This window comes from Oncorhynchus kisutch, linkage group LG23, assembly GCF_002021735.2.
Source record: "Oncorhynchus kisutch isolate 150728-3 linkage group LG23, Okis_V2, whole genome shotgun sequence".
In the NCBI taxonomy this organism is placed as follows: domain Eukaryota; kingdom Metazoa; phylum Chordata; class Actinopteri; order Salmoniformes; family Salmonidae; genus Oncorhynchus; species Oncorhynchus kisutch.
The window spans coordinates 1811103-1828525 of NC_034196.2; the positions used below are offsets into that span (position 1 = coordinate 1811103).

Genomic DNA, 17423 nt, shown 5'->3' on the forward strand with positions numbered 1-17423 from the left:
CTGCACCATCGAAAGCATCCTGACCTGTTGCATCACCACCTGGTACGGCAACTGCTCGGCCTCCAACCGCAAGGGCTACAGAGGTTGATGCGTACTGCCCAGTACATCACGGGGGACAAGCTTCCTGCCACTATACCAGGCCTCTATACCAGGCGGTGTCAGAGTAAGGCCCTAATAATTTCCAAAGAATCCAGCCACCCTAGTCATAGACTGTTCTCTCCGCTACCACACAGCAAGTGGCACCAGTGACACCAGAGCGCCAAGTCTAGGTCCAAAAGGCTTCTTTTACACCCAACCCAAGCCATGACTGCTGAACAGCTAATCAAATGGCTAACCAGACTATTTGCATTAAACCCCCCCTTTTTCTTACACTGCTGCTACTCCTGTTTATTATCTATAGTATAATATATCTATAATATAGACACTTTACCCCTACCTACATGTACATAATACTCCAATTACCTGATTAATCTGTACCGCACATTGACTAGTATATAGCCTCCTTATTGTTATTTTATTGTTGCTCTTTTCTTTCTTTTTTTTATAAATGTTTTCTTAACTCTTATTTTTCTTAACGGCACTTTTGGTTAAGGGCTTGCATTTCACGTTAAGGTTGTATTCGGGGTATTTAACAAATATAATTTGATTTGATTTGGATTTAGCCTATAGCACGTTTTCTATATTATTGGGTTAGGATTGGATGGCCTCAAACATCACACATAGTTGGGCGTTGCAGATGGGTTATTAGCAGTTGCTGTCGGGTGTGGGTTAACAAACAGCTGACCACTGGCGCACACACATGCACGTAAACACACATGTGGAAGCACAAATGCATGAAAGTATGCAAGCATGGACACATCCACTAACACATTCTACTGTCATCATACCCATTGTGAACAATAGGTGTAAGGTTGAAAAGGAAATAGTTTTGTCGTCCTCTTCTTTTTCGTCTGATGGAGGTTTTGACAAATTTTACTCTAAGCAGCATGTCTTACTGAAATACGTTATCTTACTGTAAATTGCATTTACAATGTTTGTCTTTAGCCTACTATAAACCTACTAAATCTGGGTCAAACAAACCTGGGGTAGTGCAGTGGGCAAAATATTTATTTTTTAATCTGCAAAGAACATCAGGAAATATCGGATCATGTTCCTATAGGCTTAGGCTACATAGATCCCATAGCTAAGTAACATGGCCCACAGATTTTTATAAAGCGGAAGGCAAAAGCAGGTTGAAAGTATGTTTGATGTGAGTTGTAAAAGCATAGTGATGCATGCAACTAAAATTGAAAATGTGCTGTAGGCTACAGTCAGAGATAGCAGAAGGATTTTTTTGACAGGGGGTGCAGGATATTTAAAAAAAAACTGGTTTAGATGTGTTTCTGCTTATAATTTCCAACATTTTCGTAGGCTATTTGTTAATCAACTCGTCTATAATTAGATACATGCAGCTTCTCTTCTGTCATTAAATGTTTCCCTAGAATACTAAACAAACCCTTGCTTCAGTGGAGTTCAAATAGGTCAAGTTTGTTCTGTCGTCTCTGCTTCTTTCGCGGAGCAAAGACATTTGGGGACCGGGGAGAAAACGCAATAGCCTAATAAACAACAAAAAAAACGGGAAAGATTTTCATTGCAAAATGTACAAATGACATCAGTTTGACCGGTTGTAAGGACATAGAAAGCTGTGAGAACTACCCAATATGTTTCTGATAAGATTTCAGTTGGGCTTGGATACATATTTTATGTGGTTGTATTAACTTACTATCAACTAATGATGCTGATAAAGATAACACCTCTAAATATGACATCTAACTTCGCATTAGCATTCTCTCAATACTGTTTACATGGCAATCATCCTATTGGTCTCATCATTGATTGGTGTAGTTGTGCGGCCTATACAGGCGCAACGTGCCTCCTGACGTTCTGGCGTGCTAGGGGTTAAATTGGGAGGTAGAAGGAGCCCTGTACGCGGTAGGGGAGTCACCAATTCACCACATAGCGGCGCGTTCTGGGGCACTTCTTAGCGGAAAACATCTGATTCAAACACATCTCTGAAAAAGCGGTGTTTGATTCAACCTTCATAGAGGATAGGAGACGTTTCGACCGGTCTAGATAGCTTTTGAATAACATTCAGAACACTGGAAGAGAAACCTCGAATATGAGGAATTCTGTCTGGAGCGCTTGTTAACGGTACGTGACATCCACATTCTTTCGCATCCACTAATTCACAGGCAGGGAAGGCTATTTGTGTTTCGCTGTCACGGAATGCTTCACTTTAAAATGGAAATTCATACATTTGGAATTATATTTTACATGCTGGATCAAACAAATCCAAGAAGCCCCCATGATTTTTCCATTAGATCCAGCTGTGCGCGCTATGCACACGTCGCTAAGGTAATGGTTTAGTGCTAGGTAATTGTGGGAGGTCGCTATTTTAGCTTTCTGAAAACATACTTCGGCTGAGTAACAGATCTCTTTTTTTTTTCCGGGACAACTTGTTGAATATTATATTTAAACTACCTTAAAATCATGTTTTTGGGACCTAAAATGTTTCTGTTTAACAAGGCCGTCTTCATGGGCCTACCAAAATGGGTTATCATGGTCTCTTTGCATTGCGCAACCATATTTATCCTTTTCATAACTGGATATTTGCGTGTATATGAAATGCCATAGCTCATTAGTCATATACTAACAGCATTTGTTAGTATCCCTAGTAGACAGTTGCTTGGCGGTGTCGGAATGTAGTCTTTGTAGCCTCGGCCACTGTCTGTATCCACAGTGGGTCTAGGCTGCAGTTGTGGTATTTCACCATCCTATTGAGTGTCTGATTCATGCCCTGATCTCCTCCAGATGTGCTGAATAGAACTGCACTTTTCCTTCTAATGAAGCAACACAACGCCCAGGATTGGGACATCTCTCCATTTTTGCAGCCATTCTGTTGAAGTCTTTTCTTAAAAAAAAAAAATGTGTATGGCTTCAGCCTAACTAGGTGAAGATGCCTGAAGAATCCAAAAGATGGTAGGTGTTCTTGATGTAGCGTAACCATCCAGTGTTTGGAAAGTTGGTCCCCTGGCTGGTTTAAAATGCCTAATTACAAATAGCCATGCTGCTGGCTAGTCCTTCTCTCACCTTTTTAAAGCTGTGGCATTGAGTATTTGCTCAGGAGATGCCAATGGTTTTTGTCTGTCCTTAGATTAGGGGCAGTCTCTTCCTGCAGTTACTGTCAGGTTAGTTAGTCATGCTGACATTGAAGTTGATTTAATGAGTTTTTTTCTGAAGTTGCTGACACGGCCACTTATTAGGGCAAAGTCACTGGGACTGTCAGTCCATGGTAGTTACTGAGCAGCTAACATCATGTGCCTAATGTAACCACCACCCGAAAGGTAGTTCAGCCTGTCAACCCTGGCTGACAGTATCCCAATAACCCTCTTGCCCATTTACTTGGGATTTTGACTTGACACACAAACACTGTGGTGTGTTGTGATCCAATCAGTCACGTGGTGCTATCTGATTGGTTATCTAGTCAGTCATTTGGTTTGGAAAGGAAACCCCCTATGCTTGTTATCTGATAACTTATCGGCTATTAGGAACATAATTGTTTCCTCTGTGATAGAGGCCCGGTAAACACACATGTAAAGTGTGAGAACATTTACTCGGTGACCGATAGCCCCAAAGATTACGTGTGTCTTAAAGTGGGGGATGCAATCAAACCCTGTCTCCAGCTATCATATGATGACTGGAAAACTGTTCTAGTCATTTCTGTAGACCTTGAATGCACTTTGTGTTCAAGGTCGACAAAGAAAAATCTGCTCTCATAGCAGAAACCAATGCATGAACGTTTTATTGTCTTAGTGCTGTTGCTCTTGTGATGCAAGCCATATAATGCACATGATTGCTGGCAGAGTGAGATTTGGCTGTGGTTTTAAGTGTGCGTGCAATTATAAACTTGTTCTGCAAGAAGATGTTAGATCAACATTTGCCACTGTAGCTCTGCAAAGCATGTCATCTGACTTTTACATGCTGAAGTTAGTTTGGTTTAGAAGAGCTGCATACTTCTCCAATGGCAGTTTGTAAGTGTTATTATTATAATATCACTGATTTAGATGGTTAAAGGTGATATTGACATACAGGCCTGATGCACTAAATGTCCCCAAGAGCTTATTTCTTATCTTAATAGAATATGGACTAGTCCAATCGCTTGAGGACAACTGGGACTGAGGACAGTCATTATATAATCATTTCATCTAAGGCTTTTCACCAAAGAAATGTGGACTGGGCTGGTTATGCATCCCCTGTAGTGGCTGGAACTGTCCTGTTCAGGACTATGTGAAAATAAATGTTCAGGTTGCCACAGTAGTGTGAAAAAGGGGCTGCTTTGCCTATCGTTTAAACAGCTTCCAGTCTCCCACTGTAGTTTAAATGTTAACGTGTTTACAAGTCATCAGAGGGGAATTTACCTGACGAGTCAAGTTAACATTAACTACTCTTCAGCAGTCACTGTGCACTGGTTTCAACAAGAGCTTGTGGACTGTCAGCTCTGTACTTGTTTTCAGGAAATGGACTGTTTGTTTTTGAGTATTCCCCCCCCCCCCCCCCCAGACTGACCCTGAGAGGACTACAAGAGGCCTCTATGTAGAGTGGCGGGAATTCAGCTGGAGCAGTGTCATACATGAGGTTCTTGGAAATGTTCTCTAAGCTCCGCTAGTAAGCGGCGAGCAGTAGCCCGAGACTGCCGCGCAGAAGAAATATCAGCCCACGGAGAAAAGCACACAAGATTGAACTTCACTTAACTTTCTAGCGTCAACAGGGGAAACTCTAGAAAGTGATCAACGTTTCCCTTCGCTGTGGCAATTGTGATCAAATCAATAGCCACTTTCATTGCAACATTCCCAAATAATTTGTTGTATGCCGAACACATCGGAGTAGGATACTATTGCACTGACACGCACAACTCAGCCCGTACTCTACACAGACCTGTGCGGCGTAACATTTACATTTGAGTCATTTAGCAGACGCTCTTATCCAGAGTGACTTACAGACAATTAGTTTTAAATTCCAATGATGCTTGTTTGGAGATCCAAGCGTGACTGGCATGTAGCCACGTGTGCTCATTTAGTTCATATCCTTTGTTAGTTGGAGTTATTCATCAAGTTTTAGATAATTTGTAGTCAGCAATAGGGGAGCGATTGCTTCCTACAAGAGCACAAAACGTGTACATTTCTAGGCATCTTTGAAAAGCAAGTCTAGTAAAGAGCATTTATTTTTTGTCTTAAAGGGGCAGTGTTGTATTTTGAGACAGGCTTTAACACCACATTGGCTTCTACTGGAGGCTGAATGATAGAACAGCTATTTCCATGTAAAAATGTTATGGGATGCATTTTCTCCATTGTTTTTGCTAATAGGCCACTGGTAGGCCTACATTGTGATGAAGTAGCCTAATTGGCAAAAGTTATAGCTGGAAGTTTATACTTCACAGACCTGAAATTTGCTCAGTGCTGAAAAACTGAGGCAACATTGGTTCTTGACCTTGTATGTCTCATTATTCCTAAGTTACTCTATATTTTATAGAAATGGAGTTTAGCAGGCCTATGTTCTCGATCCTGCCTCAGTCACATTCTTGGACATTACTATACATTGTCAATCCTTTGCACTGTAGTCTTCACCTTTTTTAAGGTTTTGGACTACAGCTGCTGAGGGTGGATTGCACGCTCTACTGTCATGTTGTCCTGTGTGTTATGAGATTACTGGAGCGTATGGCCAGTTTTAAACACCAACCAGGTAGCGTAAGATTAACTTCATTTAATAGCTCAACCTTTGTTCACTCCCAACCTTTGCTCTCCTCTGCCATCGTCAGTCAAGGCTAATTTCCAGTAGTGCGGCAATCTACGCAGCATCTGCAAGTGCCCCTGAAGGTATGTGTCATATGGAAAATAAATGCTTAGCGTTTTAGCTGCTGAAATCAACCTATGGTGGTTTTTATAATGTGCTGTTGTAGTGTTTCTCGTTCTCTCTCAGAAAGAAGCCATTTTGTTCCCTAATCCAGCTGTGAGTGTTGATGGTTCCAGAGCTTGGTGTTGGCAGTCAAGTCTCCTCTTGCAGTTTACAGTACTGGTCGGCCACTGACTTTATATTTTACTGTAGGCTACTCTGTCTGTGCTCGGTTTCTGTCTTTGTCATGAAGGGCCGAGTTACAGCTGTGATAGAGTTAGTAATAATGACCTGTGGCTATAGTTGTTAATAGCAAATGTTGTCTCCTACCATAACCAGAGGACCAAGTTGCACACAGATGGACAGTGTGGTGGTATCCAGCTGTCTTTTAGCCTCAGATAGGGTGACCCAAGCTGAGTGTGACTTCCTAAGAAGCTGTCACTACGTTCTCTAAAACCAGAACGGCTGAGTGTTCCTTTAACATAATATCTTGGTATTCCATGGCTCACTCTGCCTCTTACTGTCTTTACTACACTGAAAGAGGAGCAATGTTAATCACAATGGATTATACTCAAGCATAGTTTCCTGACTAGCCTTGCAAAAGTGTTCATCCCCCTTGGTGTTTTTCCTATTCTTTGTTTGTTGCTTTACAACCTGTACTTGCAATGGATTTTTATTTGGGTTTCATGTACTGGACACAAAATAGTCCAAGTTGTTGAAGTGAAACTTTACAAAACAAGTTTAAAAAAAATACATGTAAAAGTGGTGCGTCAGGTCAGGGACAAAGTTGAAGTACAAAGCAGGGTTGGGTTATTAAAAAATATCAAAGTTTGAACATCCCATTGGCGCATCATTTTAAATCCATTATTAAAAAATATGGCACCACAACAAACCTGCCAAGATTGTGCCGCCCACCAAAACTCATGGACCAGGCAAGGAGGGCATTAATCAGAAGCCAATCAGAACCCTGAAGGAGCCGCAAAGCTCCACAGTGGAAATTGGCGTATCTGTCCATAGGACCACTTTAAGCCATACACTCCACAGAGCTGGGTTTTATGGATGAGTGGCCAGAAAAAAAGCCATCGCTTAAAGGACAAAATAAGCAAACACGTTTGTTTGCCAAAAGGCATGTGGGAGACTTTTTAAACATAGGGAAGAAGGTACTCTGGTCAGATGAGACTAAAATTGCGCTTTTTGGCCATCAAGGAAAACTCTGGTGCAAACCCAACACCTCATCACCCCGGGAATTCCATCCCCACAGTGACGCGTAGTGGCAGCATCATGCTTTGGGGATATTTTTAATCGGCATGGACTAGGAAGCTTGTTAGAATTGAAGGAATGATGGATGGCGCTAAATACAGGAAATGTCTTGAGGGAAACCTGTTTCAGTCTTCCAGAGATTTGAGACTGGGATGGAGGTTCACCTTCCAGCAGGACAATGACTCTTAAACCACAACGAGTGGTTTAAGGGGACATATTTAAATGCCTTGGAATGGCCTAGTCAAATCCCAGACCTCAATCCAATTGAGAATCTGTGGAATGACTTAAAGCTTGCTCTACACCAGCGTAAGCCATCCAACTTGAAGGAGCTGGAGCAGTTTTGCCTTGAATGGGCAAAAATCCCAGTAGCTAGATGTGCCAAGCTTAGACACCCCAAGATACTTGCAGCTGAGAAAGGTGGCACTACAAAGTGTTGCTTTTGGGGGGGTGAGTAGTTATGTATTGTCTTATTTCTTGTTTTTCATCAAATACATTTTGCTTCAAAGTGATAGGCATGTTGTGTAAATCAAATTATACACCCCCCCCCCCCCCCCCCCCCAAGTGGCTTGAGTACTTTCTCAAGCCACTGTAGGTTACATGGAACAGCTTTAATTTAAGATCTTTATGACAGCCTAGAGTTGGACTGGACAGGGCCTCTGCCCTATGTGAATCACATGACTGACAGGACGCACTGTTCGAAAGAGGAAGTGTGTGTGTCCCTGGCTAGTTGCTGTTTCTGATGCCCTCCAGGTGTTCCTTTCTCACACACATTGTCTTAATTAAAGACCCCACAGAGTTGAATCACCTCCCATCCCTACATGCATGGCTATCAATGGGTTACAGCAAGGCTTCAATATGATGGGTGGTTAGTAAGAACGAGGTACTGGGTCATGGCTCCTCATTGTGGATCGTTATAGGGATATTACTTTTTACGATGCTCACAAAACCTTTTTAGGGGACAATTTCAGGTAGCGGAAGCCAGCAGAAGCTGTTAATCTTTAAAATGTTTGGAGAACAAAGACATTACAGCTATCATTCTTTTATCACAAATGTTTTTGTGAACAAGTTTATGTTATGTGAAATTTAATTTCCTACATTATATACATTTTTCACAAGCTTAAAGTAATTGTCCAGTGTTTCCTGATTTCTATGAAATGACCTATAAGTAGTAATATGAGTGATTACTTTCCTTTCTGAATAAAAAAAATAATTAAGATGCCCTGCCATTTCCCAGTTGCTCAAATTCTAGTTTGCCTTTTTTTCAGTTTGGGACAAAACAAGCAAGTATTTTTGTAGAGGATCATTGTACCATCTAAACCACTGAAATATATTTGCCATAACTGAAAATCTAGTATTTTGAAGCTGGTGTAAAGGACTTCAAAACTAAACTTTAGAATGGGAAGCATAGAAATAGCGCACATAGAACAGAGCTACCACTGCTTTCAATGAGTGGCAGATCTCAGTTCTATGTGAATATTGGCGCTCTATGTTAAAGCAGCTCTGTGTCGGAATGCTGTGGCCATATGCCTTTAACAGTATTAATGCGATTAGACATTTAATTTTATGCTTTGACCATACGAGTCAACAACATTGTTTGGGTACGAGTTAACAGAATAACTTTAGTGACATTTTCACTGGACAGTTGCTTTAACATCTGAGTGTAGTTGCATTATTTCTTGCTCTCCCCCCTCCCTCCTACAGGCACATAACGGAGCATGTGCTAGTACTGAGTCTCTTTGCTGAGTCGACCCCCTGGCCTGAACAAGGAGCTGCCGTCTGATTTGGTTTACCTGTCCTGACTCCAGTAAGGCTAGCCCCTACCCCACCATGTCTACTGAAATGGAGAGCGCGGCATCCGTGGTCCCGGCTGCCCCCTCCAGCACCCCCGCCTCCACAACCAGCCCTCCCACCACACCCTCCACAGCACCAGCCAAGACCCCCTTTAAGAAAGAGAAGAAAAAAGGTACTATATGCAAGGGGCCTCTCCCTCTTACCCCACGTAAGGGATTTGGTGTTATGGGCAGAACATACTTTTTCTGAGTCGTCAGACTTGACCTTTGGTCAAGTTTTACATCTTGCTTTCCATGCGTCTTGTGGCGTGATGGTTGAGGCTACGTCATGAATTATAAATGGCATTCTCAACCAGACAAAGTGACAATCGATCCAATGATTCACTTTTCTCTCCTTCCCTTTGCCCAGCTCCAGAGAAGACTGATGAGTACCTGCTGTCAAGGTTCCAGGGTGATGGTGTGCGGTACAAGGCCAAGCTGATCGGCATCGACTATGTTCCAGAGGCCCGAGGGGACAAGATGAGCCAGGACTCCATGATGAAACTTAAGGTACTAGATATTAGGATGCAGATGCTACAGTACACGTTAGTGAAGAGCAAATTGAATATGACTTTTGTTAATCTGTTTTCTATGGTAATTTCTCTCTGGGTGTGCATATGGTGGTGAGCTGTCTGTGTGTGTTAGTATGTCATTGTGTTGTCTTCGCAGGGCATGGCAATAGCTTCTCGGTCCCAGGGCAAACACAAGCAAAGGATCTGGGTCAACATATCCATGTCAGGCATCAAGCTCATTGATGAGAAAACGGGGGTGAGAACTGTTTGACTTTCTAATCCACAGTTCATCCCTCTTCATCCCTCTATCTAAATCATGTCTTACAACTACAATTCCTATAACAGAATTGTAGAGACATTTTCACAAGGTAAACACAGGACATGATCTCAGTCGAGTAGGTTCCATGTTGGCCTAAATGCAAGTGTTTATTAAGTTATTGAAGACAACTGATTTTAAAACAGTCAATCTCCTCTCCCTCTCAGGTGATAGAACACGAGCACATAGTGAATAAGATCTCATTCATCGCCAGAGACGTAACGGATAACAGGGCCTTCGGCTACGTGTGTGGGGCCGAGGGACAGCACCAGTTCTTCGCCATAAAGACTGGCCAGCAGGTAAGACGCATGGGGACACACGTAGATTGTTCGATTGTTGCAAGTAGTTGATTGTCTGACTGTTTTTCCATTCATCTCCTCTCCATATAGGCAGAGCCCCTGGTCATTGACCTAAAGGATCTATTCCAGGTCATCTTCAATGTGAAGAAGTCTGAGGCTTCACAGAAGGTAAATAACTATGATGGGGTTGTTCATTAGGGCATGCTGTACAAATTGTACTTTTCTGTTAAATGTTTTTCTCTGTTCTGGTAGTACAGCCCTGTTTCCAAACATTTTTGGTCATGTGACTGATGTTTGTAGTCAACACTGCCCCCTAGTGCTTCATTAGTCCTGCACCACGAGCTTTCATTGCAATACCGATGAGATGACTCATCGCACACAAATCGCTTCCAATAAGTAAATGGAGAACATTTGACATTCCTCCAATGGGAATATTCACCATGTTTCTCTTCTTGCACTATCTTTTCAGGGTGGGAGTAATAATGCGGTAGCTGAGGTAAGTGCTTGTGTATGTTGGCTAACTATAAGCTTCATCTGCAATGTACTGCATCCTTTACCTCCTACTGCTGTGTTTTCATTTGCAGAATGGTGGTGATGCCTTGCTCAGTATCGATGGCCAGGCTGGCGCTGCCAAAGTAAGTCTTTTAAGATATTGGAATCATGCATGTAAAAGAGTGCAACGAGGATTCTCCAGGCACAAGTGTCTACTAGTAGATGTGCTGTTGAGTCTCATTTTATGGTACATCCAGTATATTTAAGATGCTTAAAATGGATATGTTTTTGTTTAGGAGGTGCAACAGCTGGATTTGTTTGGCGACATGTCCACCCCCCCAGACATCCACTCTCCTACAGTAAGTTGGCCTGCTGTTGTGTTCACTGGATGTGCACACATTATGGGAATATATATATTTTTCTGGGAATATACTCATAATGTGAAAAGTGCTAGAGCTGGGGGAAATGCTCTTAACACAGACTTTGCACATGGATAGGGCCAATGGTTGGCAATTATGTTATATGCCATGCGTGTCTTCGAAGTAAACCTTTTTGGACAGAAGGGATAACAAATTACCTTGCTGGTATTTTATTTAAATATTTTTTTGCACTCTTTCCTATTCCAAACAAGGATCTTTTCCCCCAATGTTATAATCAGGTGGCTTTGACTACTCAAGCTCTGGTAAAGTTCCTCTCGGGTGCTAGCTAGCTCAGTCTTACCCTTGGCCATAGATGTTTTGTTCTGCCTTGTGGATGTATGCCAGTTTTTCGCCCAAAACCATAGCTTAACTGCGTAACTTCACTCCTTAAACCAATCAAACCATCTTATGTCATACAGGACTCTCAAACTCAACTCTGTAAAGGTCTGTCTGTAATACGTGTATGTTTATTAACTTGAGGTAGTTTTGATTGATTACAAAGGTCAAATCCTGGCTATCTTAAATGGCAACACGAATAATGCTTGTAATCCCTCGACACAAAGGCGGGTGCCTTGACAAAGCACATTCCTACAGTTGAGTTTCTGAATCCTGTTTTAAATGTTTGTTTAGCTATCATCACTGTTTTATCAATCAAACCGTCTTCTCTTGTCATGTCATTTTGTTATTCATTTAGCTGTGTTAACAGTTGCTTCTCTCTTTCAGCGCAACAGATTTGTATTTTTTTCTCTCTCGTTCCCTCCCTTGATAACCAGGAGACTAGTGATTTGTATTTTTTTTCTCTCTCCCTCTCGTTCCCTCCCTTGATAACCAGGAGACTAGTGATGCTCTATTGCTGGATCTGTCTGCCGAGGTTGACAGCAATCAGAACTGTATAAAGGGAAATCCCTTCACCTCCTGTACGCCTAACCCTTGGGGCACCCCCCAGACAGAGAACCCCTTCTCCTCCACGTTTGGCTTCTTTCCAACCCCAGACACTGACCCTTTTGGCAATGACCCCCTTGCCCAATCAGCACCCCCCCATTCTCCGATCTCAGCCCCCTCCACCAATCACAACCAAGAAAGCTCTGTTAACTTCTTGGGTAGGCCAATCAGGAGCGGAGTTGGTCTTACTGAAGACTCTGACAACTTCGGTCAGCAGTTGAGCGGGTTGTCCAATAGGAACATGATCCTGGCTCTCAGTAATGGCCAGTGGCCACTAGGGGGAGTGATGACAGAAGAGAGCAGGGTTCCTGTCCAGAATGGCTTGGGATCTGTGCACTCAACACAGAACCCCTTTCTTGACGTTTCTGGGAAAAGTCCTCTCCCTTGTAATGACGTGTTCGATCCACAACTCCCTGCCCCTGTGGGTCCTAGCAAGGATGGTTCGGTTGTGATAAGCCCACCTCCACAGAGCACTAAGGCTGGACGAGGTCGGAGGAGTGCCAAGGTGAAGCTCCATAGAGGTCCTATGATGTTGCTGCATGTATGAGAATGAGTCTGTCTGCACACCACCTCCCCAAACCATAATTGGTATTCTAACAACAACCCCCTTTCACAGCACTGGGATACCATGCTGGCATATTCTATTCCTACAGGCCAACAGGTAGCATTGCACTGTTTTGTCTTTACCAACATGGTTTTGGTACAAGGATGTTAGGGTTGGTGTTTTTGTCTCTGGGGATACAACTGGTATGGGTTTCTAATGTAACTGCATGTTGTGGTGCTCACATGGCTTCTCTAACCTGCTTGTCCCTGGAGATTAACAACCTCTCTGCTTGACTGTAACCACTGTTTATCTCCTGTTGCTATCTATTTATATGTTCCTTGTCTTAACATTCATGCTTCAGTGAGGTGTGGAGGTAAGTGTTGGTGTTTGTCTTTTTAAGTATTATTAGGGATGTGTTTAAAGGTTCATATTAATGTGAATACAGTATATAAGTGATAGTTTTTCAACCGCATTATCATCCATATAAACCTTGCCATTAATTCAGTGCTCACTACAGTTTTCCCTTGTTTACTGGCCCTCGATGGATAGTCAATTGTTCAATATCCCTGTAGTAAATTTGGTTGCCTTATTTACGGTTTGACCACCAGTCTCCTCCTGCCAATGACCTGTTTGGGACCGACCCATATGCTGCTCTCAGTCAGCCTGACTGCTCATCTGCCTCTGATGACCTCTTCAACAGTCCGACCACCACCTCTCCCATAGCAGCTCTGGGTAAGGCTAGTGGCGTCATTGGCTCCAGATAGTGAGAACCCATGTTGTGTTGAAGAGAAACAATTGGCTAGCTTAAATCGGCCTTGGCTCAAATCATCCTTTAGCTATGCTGCATTTGAGGCAAACTAGATGGTGTTTTAAGTTCTATTCAGTCTACCTATTGTACCTAAATGAAAAGGTCACCTTATCCTCTTCTCTCCCCTGGTCTTCCTCTGTCCTCCAGGAGCATTGCAGTTGGGTCACCCTTCAGTCACCATTCATGGCACAGCCACATCACCGTGGGGAGTCCCAGCACCAGGACCTTCCATGTTCACCATGCCAGGAGGGGTAACACTCCACAACCCCCAGACCACCTTCCCCCAGCCATCTGCCTTCGGTGCCCTTCCTATACCCCCGGCCCCCTGGGGCCAGCAGGCTCCATCCCCGTATGGGGCCCAGCCGGTCACCCAGGCTTGGGGACAGCCTGCTCCTGCAGGGCCCATGGTTGCACCTGGCTGGGGCCAGCCTCCCATGGCTAACCCCTTCCAACCCGGCCCTTATGCCATGATGGGAGGCCCTCCACAGGGTATGCCACAAGGACCACCCCGGCCACCACCCCGGCCCCCAATCAAGGAGGCCCCAGCCAAGATAGAACCCAGTGCCTTCACGGCTCTGGACCCCCTGGGAGGGGAGAAAGAGAAGAAGAGTGGGAAGGACATGTTCAAGGACTTCCAGATTGCCAAACCTCCAGCCATCCCAGCCAGGAAGGGGGAGCAGGCTCCTGGAGCCGCCCCCAGCACTAATGGGGATGGCGCATTTGCCCAGTACTTCTCCAGCAAAGTGGGCATGCTCCAGGAGGTTGCGGATCACGACGACTTTGAAATTCAGAGTCAGATTTCAGCGGTTGCCAATGGTAATGGTGGTTGTTTTGGAATGTCAAAATCTGTAGGAGATTACCCCAATACCTATTTATCATCTAGCCCCAGCAAATATCAAGTTAAATAAAAAATCTGTCACATGCGCCGAATACAACGGGTGTAGACCTTAATGTGTAAAAAATAACATGGTCCGGTACCGTTTTCCTGGACGGTAGCACAGTGAAGTCTATGGCTTGGGTTACAGGATGGTTTGTGATGTACAGTAACAGTTTGGACACCTACTCATTCAAGGTTTATTTTTTTTGACTTTGCTACATTGTAAAATAATATTGAAGACCAACAATGAAATACATATGGAATCATGTAGTAACCAAAAGTGTTAAATAAATGTATTTAAGGTTCTTCAAAGTAGCCACCCTTTGCCTAGATGACAGCGTTGCACACTTGTCATTCTCTTGACCAGCTTCACCCGGAATGCTTTTCCAACAGTCTTGAAGGAGTTCCCACATGCTGAGCACTTGTTGGCTGCTTTTCCTTCACTCTGTGGTCCAAACCATCTAAATTGGGTTGAGGTTGGTTGATTGTGGAGGCAAGGTCATCTGATGCAGCACTCCATCACTCTTCTTCTTAGTCAAATAGCCCTTACACAGCCTGGAGGTGTGTTGGGTCATTGTCCTGTTGAAAACCAATGGTCCCACTAAGTGCAAAACGGATGGGATGGCGTATTGCTGCTGAATAAATAAACCACCAGCAAAGCACCATCACACCTCCATGCTTCATGATGGGAACTACACATACGGCGATCATCCGTTCACCTACTGTCTCACAAAGACATTGAGGTTGGTCATCAGACCAAAGGACGGATTTCCACGTCTAATGTCCATTGCTCGTGTTTCTTGGCCCAAGCAAGTCTTCTTATTGGTGTCCTTCAGTAGTAGTTTCTTTGCAGCAATTCGACCAGTCACACAATCTCCTCTGAACTGTTATTGAAATGTGGCTGTTTAACTCTGACGCATTTATTTTGGGCTGCAATTTCTGTAGCTGGTAACTATAATGAACTTATCCTCTGTAGCAGAGGTAACTGAGTCTTCCTTTCCTGTGCTTGATGGTTTTTGCGACTGCACTTGAAGGAACTTTTAAAGGTCTTACATTTTCTGGATTGACTGACCTTCATGTCTTCAAGTAATGATTGCCTGTCGTTTCTCTTTTCTTATTTGATCTGTTCTTGCCATAATATAGCCCTATTTAGTAAAATACCAAGTCCATATTTGGTTTACCACCCCTACCAACTGATAGGCTCAAATGCATTAAAAAGGAAAAAACAAGGCACACCTGTTAATTGAAATGCATTCCAGGTGACTACCTCATGAAGCTGGTTGAGAGAATGCCAAGAGTGTGCAAAGCTGTCATCAAGGAAAAGGGTGGCTACTTTGAAGAATTTCAAATATAGTTTGATTTAACACTACTACATGATTCCAAATGTGTTATTTCATAGTTTTGATGTCTATACTATTATCCTAAAATGTAAAAAATAGAAACCCTTGAACTGTGTTAACTTTTGACTGGTATTGTATTTTTGATCCACCTGATTTTCTTCTCCCGTTTTCTTTCCTGTCTGTCTTTAGACTCACCCAAACCGGCCCCACGGCAAGCTGCTCCCATGTCTTCTGCAGCGGCCCCCGTTCCAGGGCTCCTGGATGCCTTTGCCCCAAATCTAGCCCCAGGCCTGGCTCCAACAGCAGCAACCGGTCTCAACCAGAGCCTATTTGATGATGCATTTGGCACTGCAACTCCTAATGCCTTTGGAGCACCACTCCTAGCAATGGTACGGAAACGGACTCTTATCGCAATGAATCCTATCAAACGCCAAGCAATTGACGATAACGTACTGCTTTGTATCACTGTTTTTCCGACAGAACACTCCTGTTGCCCAGACCACTGGCAGCTCGGATCCCTTCGGAGACCCCTTTGGCAACCCCTTTGCCTAAGTGACATCCTGCCCATCAGTTCCAGATAATAAGCAGCAAGGCTCTACGACCAAATAAGATCTTCAGAACCAGCTGCTACAACGAGCGCCAGACAATCTACATGATTGCGTCTTTTAGCCCCTGCCCCAAAGCACACTAACTCCTCACCTGCCTTTTTTGATGTCAGTTACTTCGCTTCCCCCAAACCACCTTCACTTTAAAGATGCACTCCAGAAATGTCTAACTTTTCCTGATGGAAAAACAATATCCCACATTTGTATACACTTAAGGGGAAAAATAAAGGTTTTCAGCAAAATAGTTTTTTGTCTTTTTTTTAAAAAGATGAGTGCAAACTTCCTCGTAAGCCAATTCAAGGAGTTGGTCTGTGCCTTTAAGTAAATCAGGTGATGAATGAGCCCGGAGGACTTTAATCTATGTCTTGCCCAATCGGTGGTGGTAGTTTCTGTTCCCAGCTCACGTAGCTTTTCAGTGCCACTGAATGAAATGTATTCTAATGAAATTATTCCCGACAGGGAGGAACATGGATGGAAGGGAAGGTCCTACAAATACTCTGTCTAATTAAACACATTTCTTTCATTGGTCTTTGTCGTGTCTTAGATATGATTATTCTCTGGGAAATGTTAAGGGGTTTTACTGTATCCCTAGACTACTCACCTTAGGCTGCTTAAAGTGGGCAACATTCATGTGTCTTAGTATAGGCCACTCAAACAAGTTTTCATAGACATGTACTTGTGTGGGGTGCAATGTTTCATTCATCCTATGAAGTAACATTTACCAACCTGGGTCTTCAGAATCTAAAACTGAGAAAAGGCTGAATTCATTCATATGCAATTTTGGTTGCTAATACATACTTGCCTTATCCAAATAAGCCTCTAGATACTTTAATGAGTGCCGACTATAAAGCACCTGGTTAAATGTAACACAATCCTAGGTTACTATTACCCAAACTATTTGCACTTTGATCATACAATGGGTTGTGTGACTTGTATTTTTTTTTTTTGCTGTTGCCAGAATCACTGACATTTAAATGATTTGACTTTTGAATAAATATTCATGTGTTAAGTCACGTAATTTTTTTGAGTTTTAGTTTAGTGCCCCTGATTAAGAAAAATTAAAGCGGGTGAATTTGACTCAAGATTCCTGCCCTATGATGTAATGACTTATGTTTGATATACCTACTTTAAAAGAATGTTCTAAACAAAGTACTGCTAGCTAGTATGCATTCAAATAATATTGTGGACCTGTCCCTTTCAATTTTGCAATGTAGAAATAACATGAACACGAGCTGCTGTTCTAATAACTTTT

At 43.0% G+C, this 17423-nt stretch overlaps 1 protein-coding gene across 6 annotated transcripts; it reads left to right on the forward strand.

Annotated features, from left to right (window-relative positions):
- Window positions 1-1923: 1923 nt before the first annotated feature.
- On the forward strand, window positions 1924-16700 carry LOC109867988 (disabled homolog 2-like). 6 transcript variants are annotated; one of them, XM_031802680.1, is made up of 15 exons: window positions 1969-2190; window positions 2851-3018; window positions 8890-9151; window positions 9388-9527; window positions 9687-9785; window positions 10013-10144; window positions 10235-10312; window positions 10614-10640; window positions 10729-10779; window positions 10933-10995; window positions 11888-12502; window positions 13150-13273; window positions 13497-14165; window positions 15756-15955; window positions 16047-16699. In XM_031802680.1, exons 3-15 carry the CDS (start codon window positions 9016-9018, stop codon window positions 16116-16118), a joined length of 2406 nt encoding a protein of 801 aa, XP_031658540.1. In that variant the 5' UTR covers window positions 1969-2190; window positions 2851-3018; window positions 8890-9015; the 3' UTR covers window positions 16119-16699. The 6 variants fall into 6 exon arrangements, with proteins under 6 accessions (XP_020312924.1, XP_020312922.1, XP_031658540.1 ...); XM_020457333.2 differs by lacking the exon at window positions 2851-3018 and having other exon boundaries at window positions 1930-2190; window positions 16047-16700; XM_031802683.1 differs by lacking the exon at window positions 11888-12502 and having other exon boundaries at window positions 2023-2190.
- The last annotated feature ends 723 nt before the right edge of the window (window positions 16701-17423 follow it).

Bases quoted from the DNA above. Each gene is read 5' to 3' on its own strand.
- LOC109867988 (XM_020457333.2), top strand. From the start codon at position 9,016: ATGTCTACTGAAATGGAGAGCGCGGCATCCGTGGTCCCGGCTGCCCCC. The intron at 10,780-10,932 runs GTAAGTCTTTTA...GTTTTTGTTTAG, and splicing joins GCCAGGCTGGCGCTGCCAAA to GAGGTGCAACAGCTGGATTT. The intron at 13,274-13,496 runs GTAAGGCTAGTG...TCTGTCCTCCAG, and splicing joins CTCTCCCATAGCAGCTCTGG to GAGCATTGCAGTTGGGTCAC.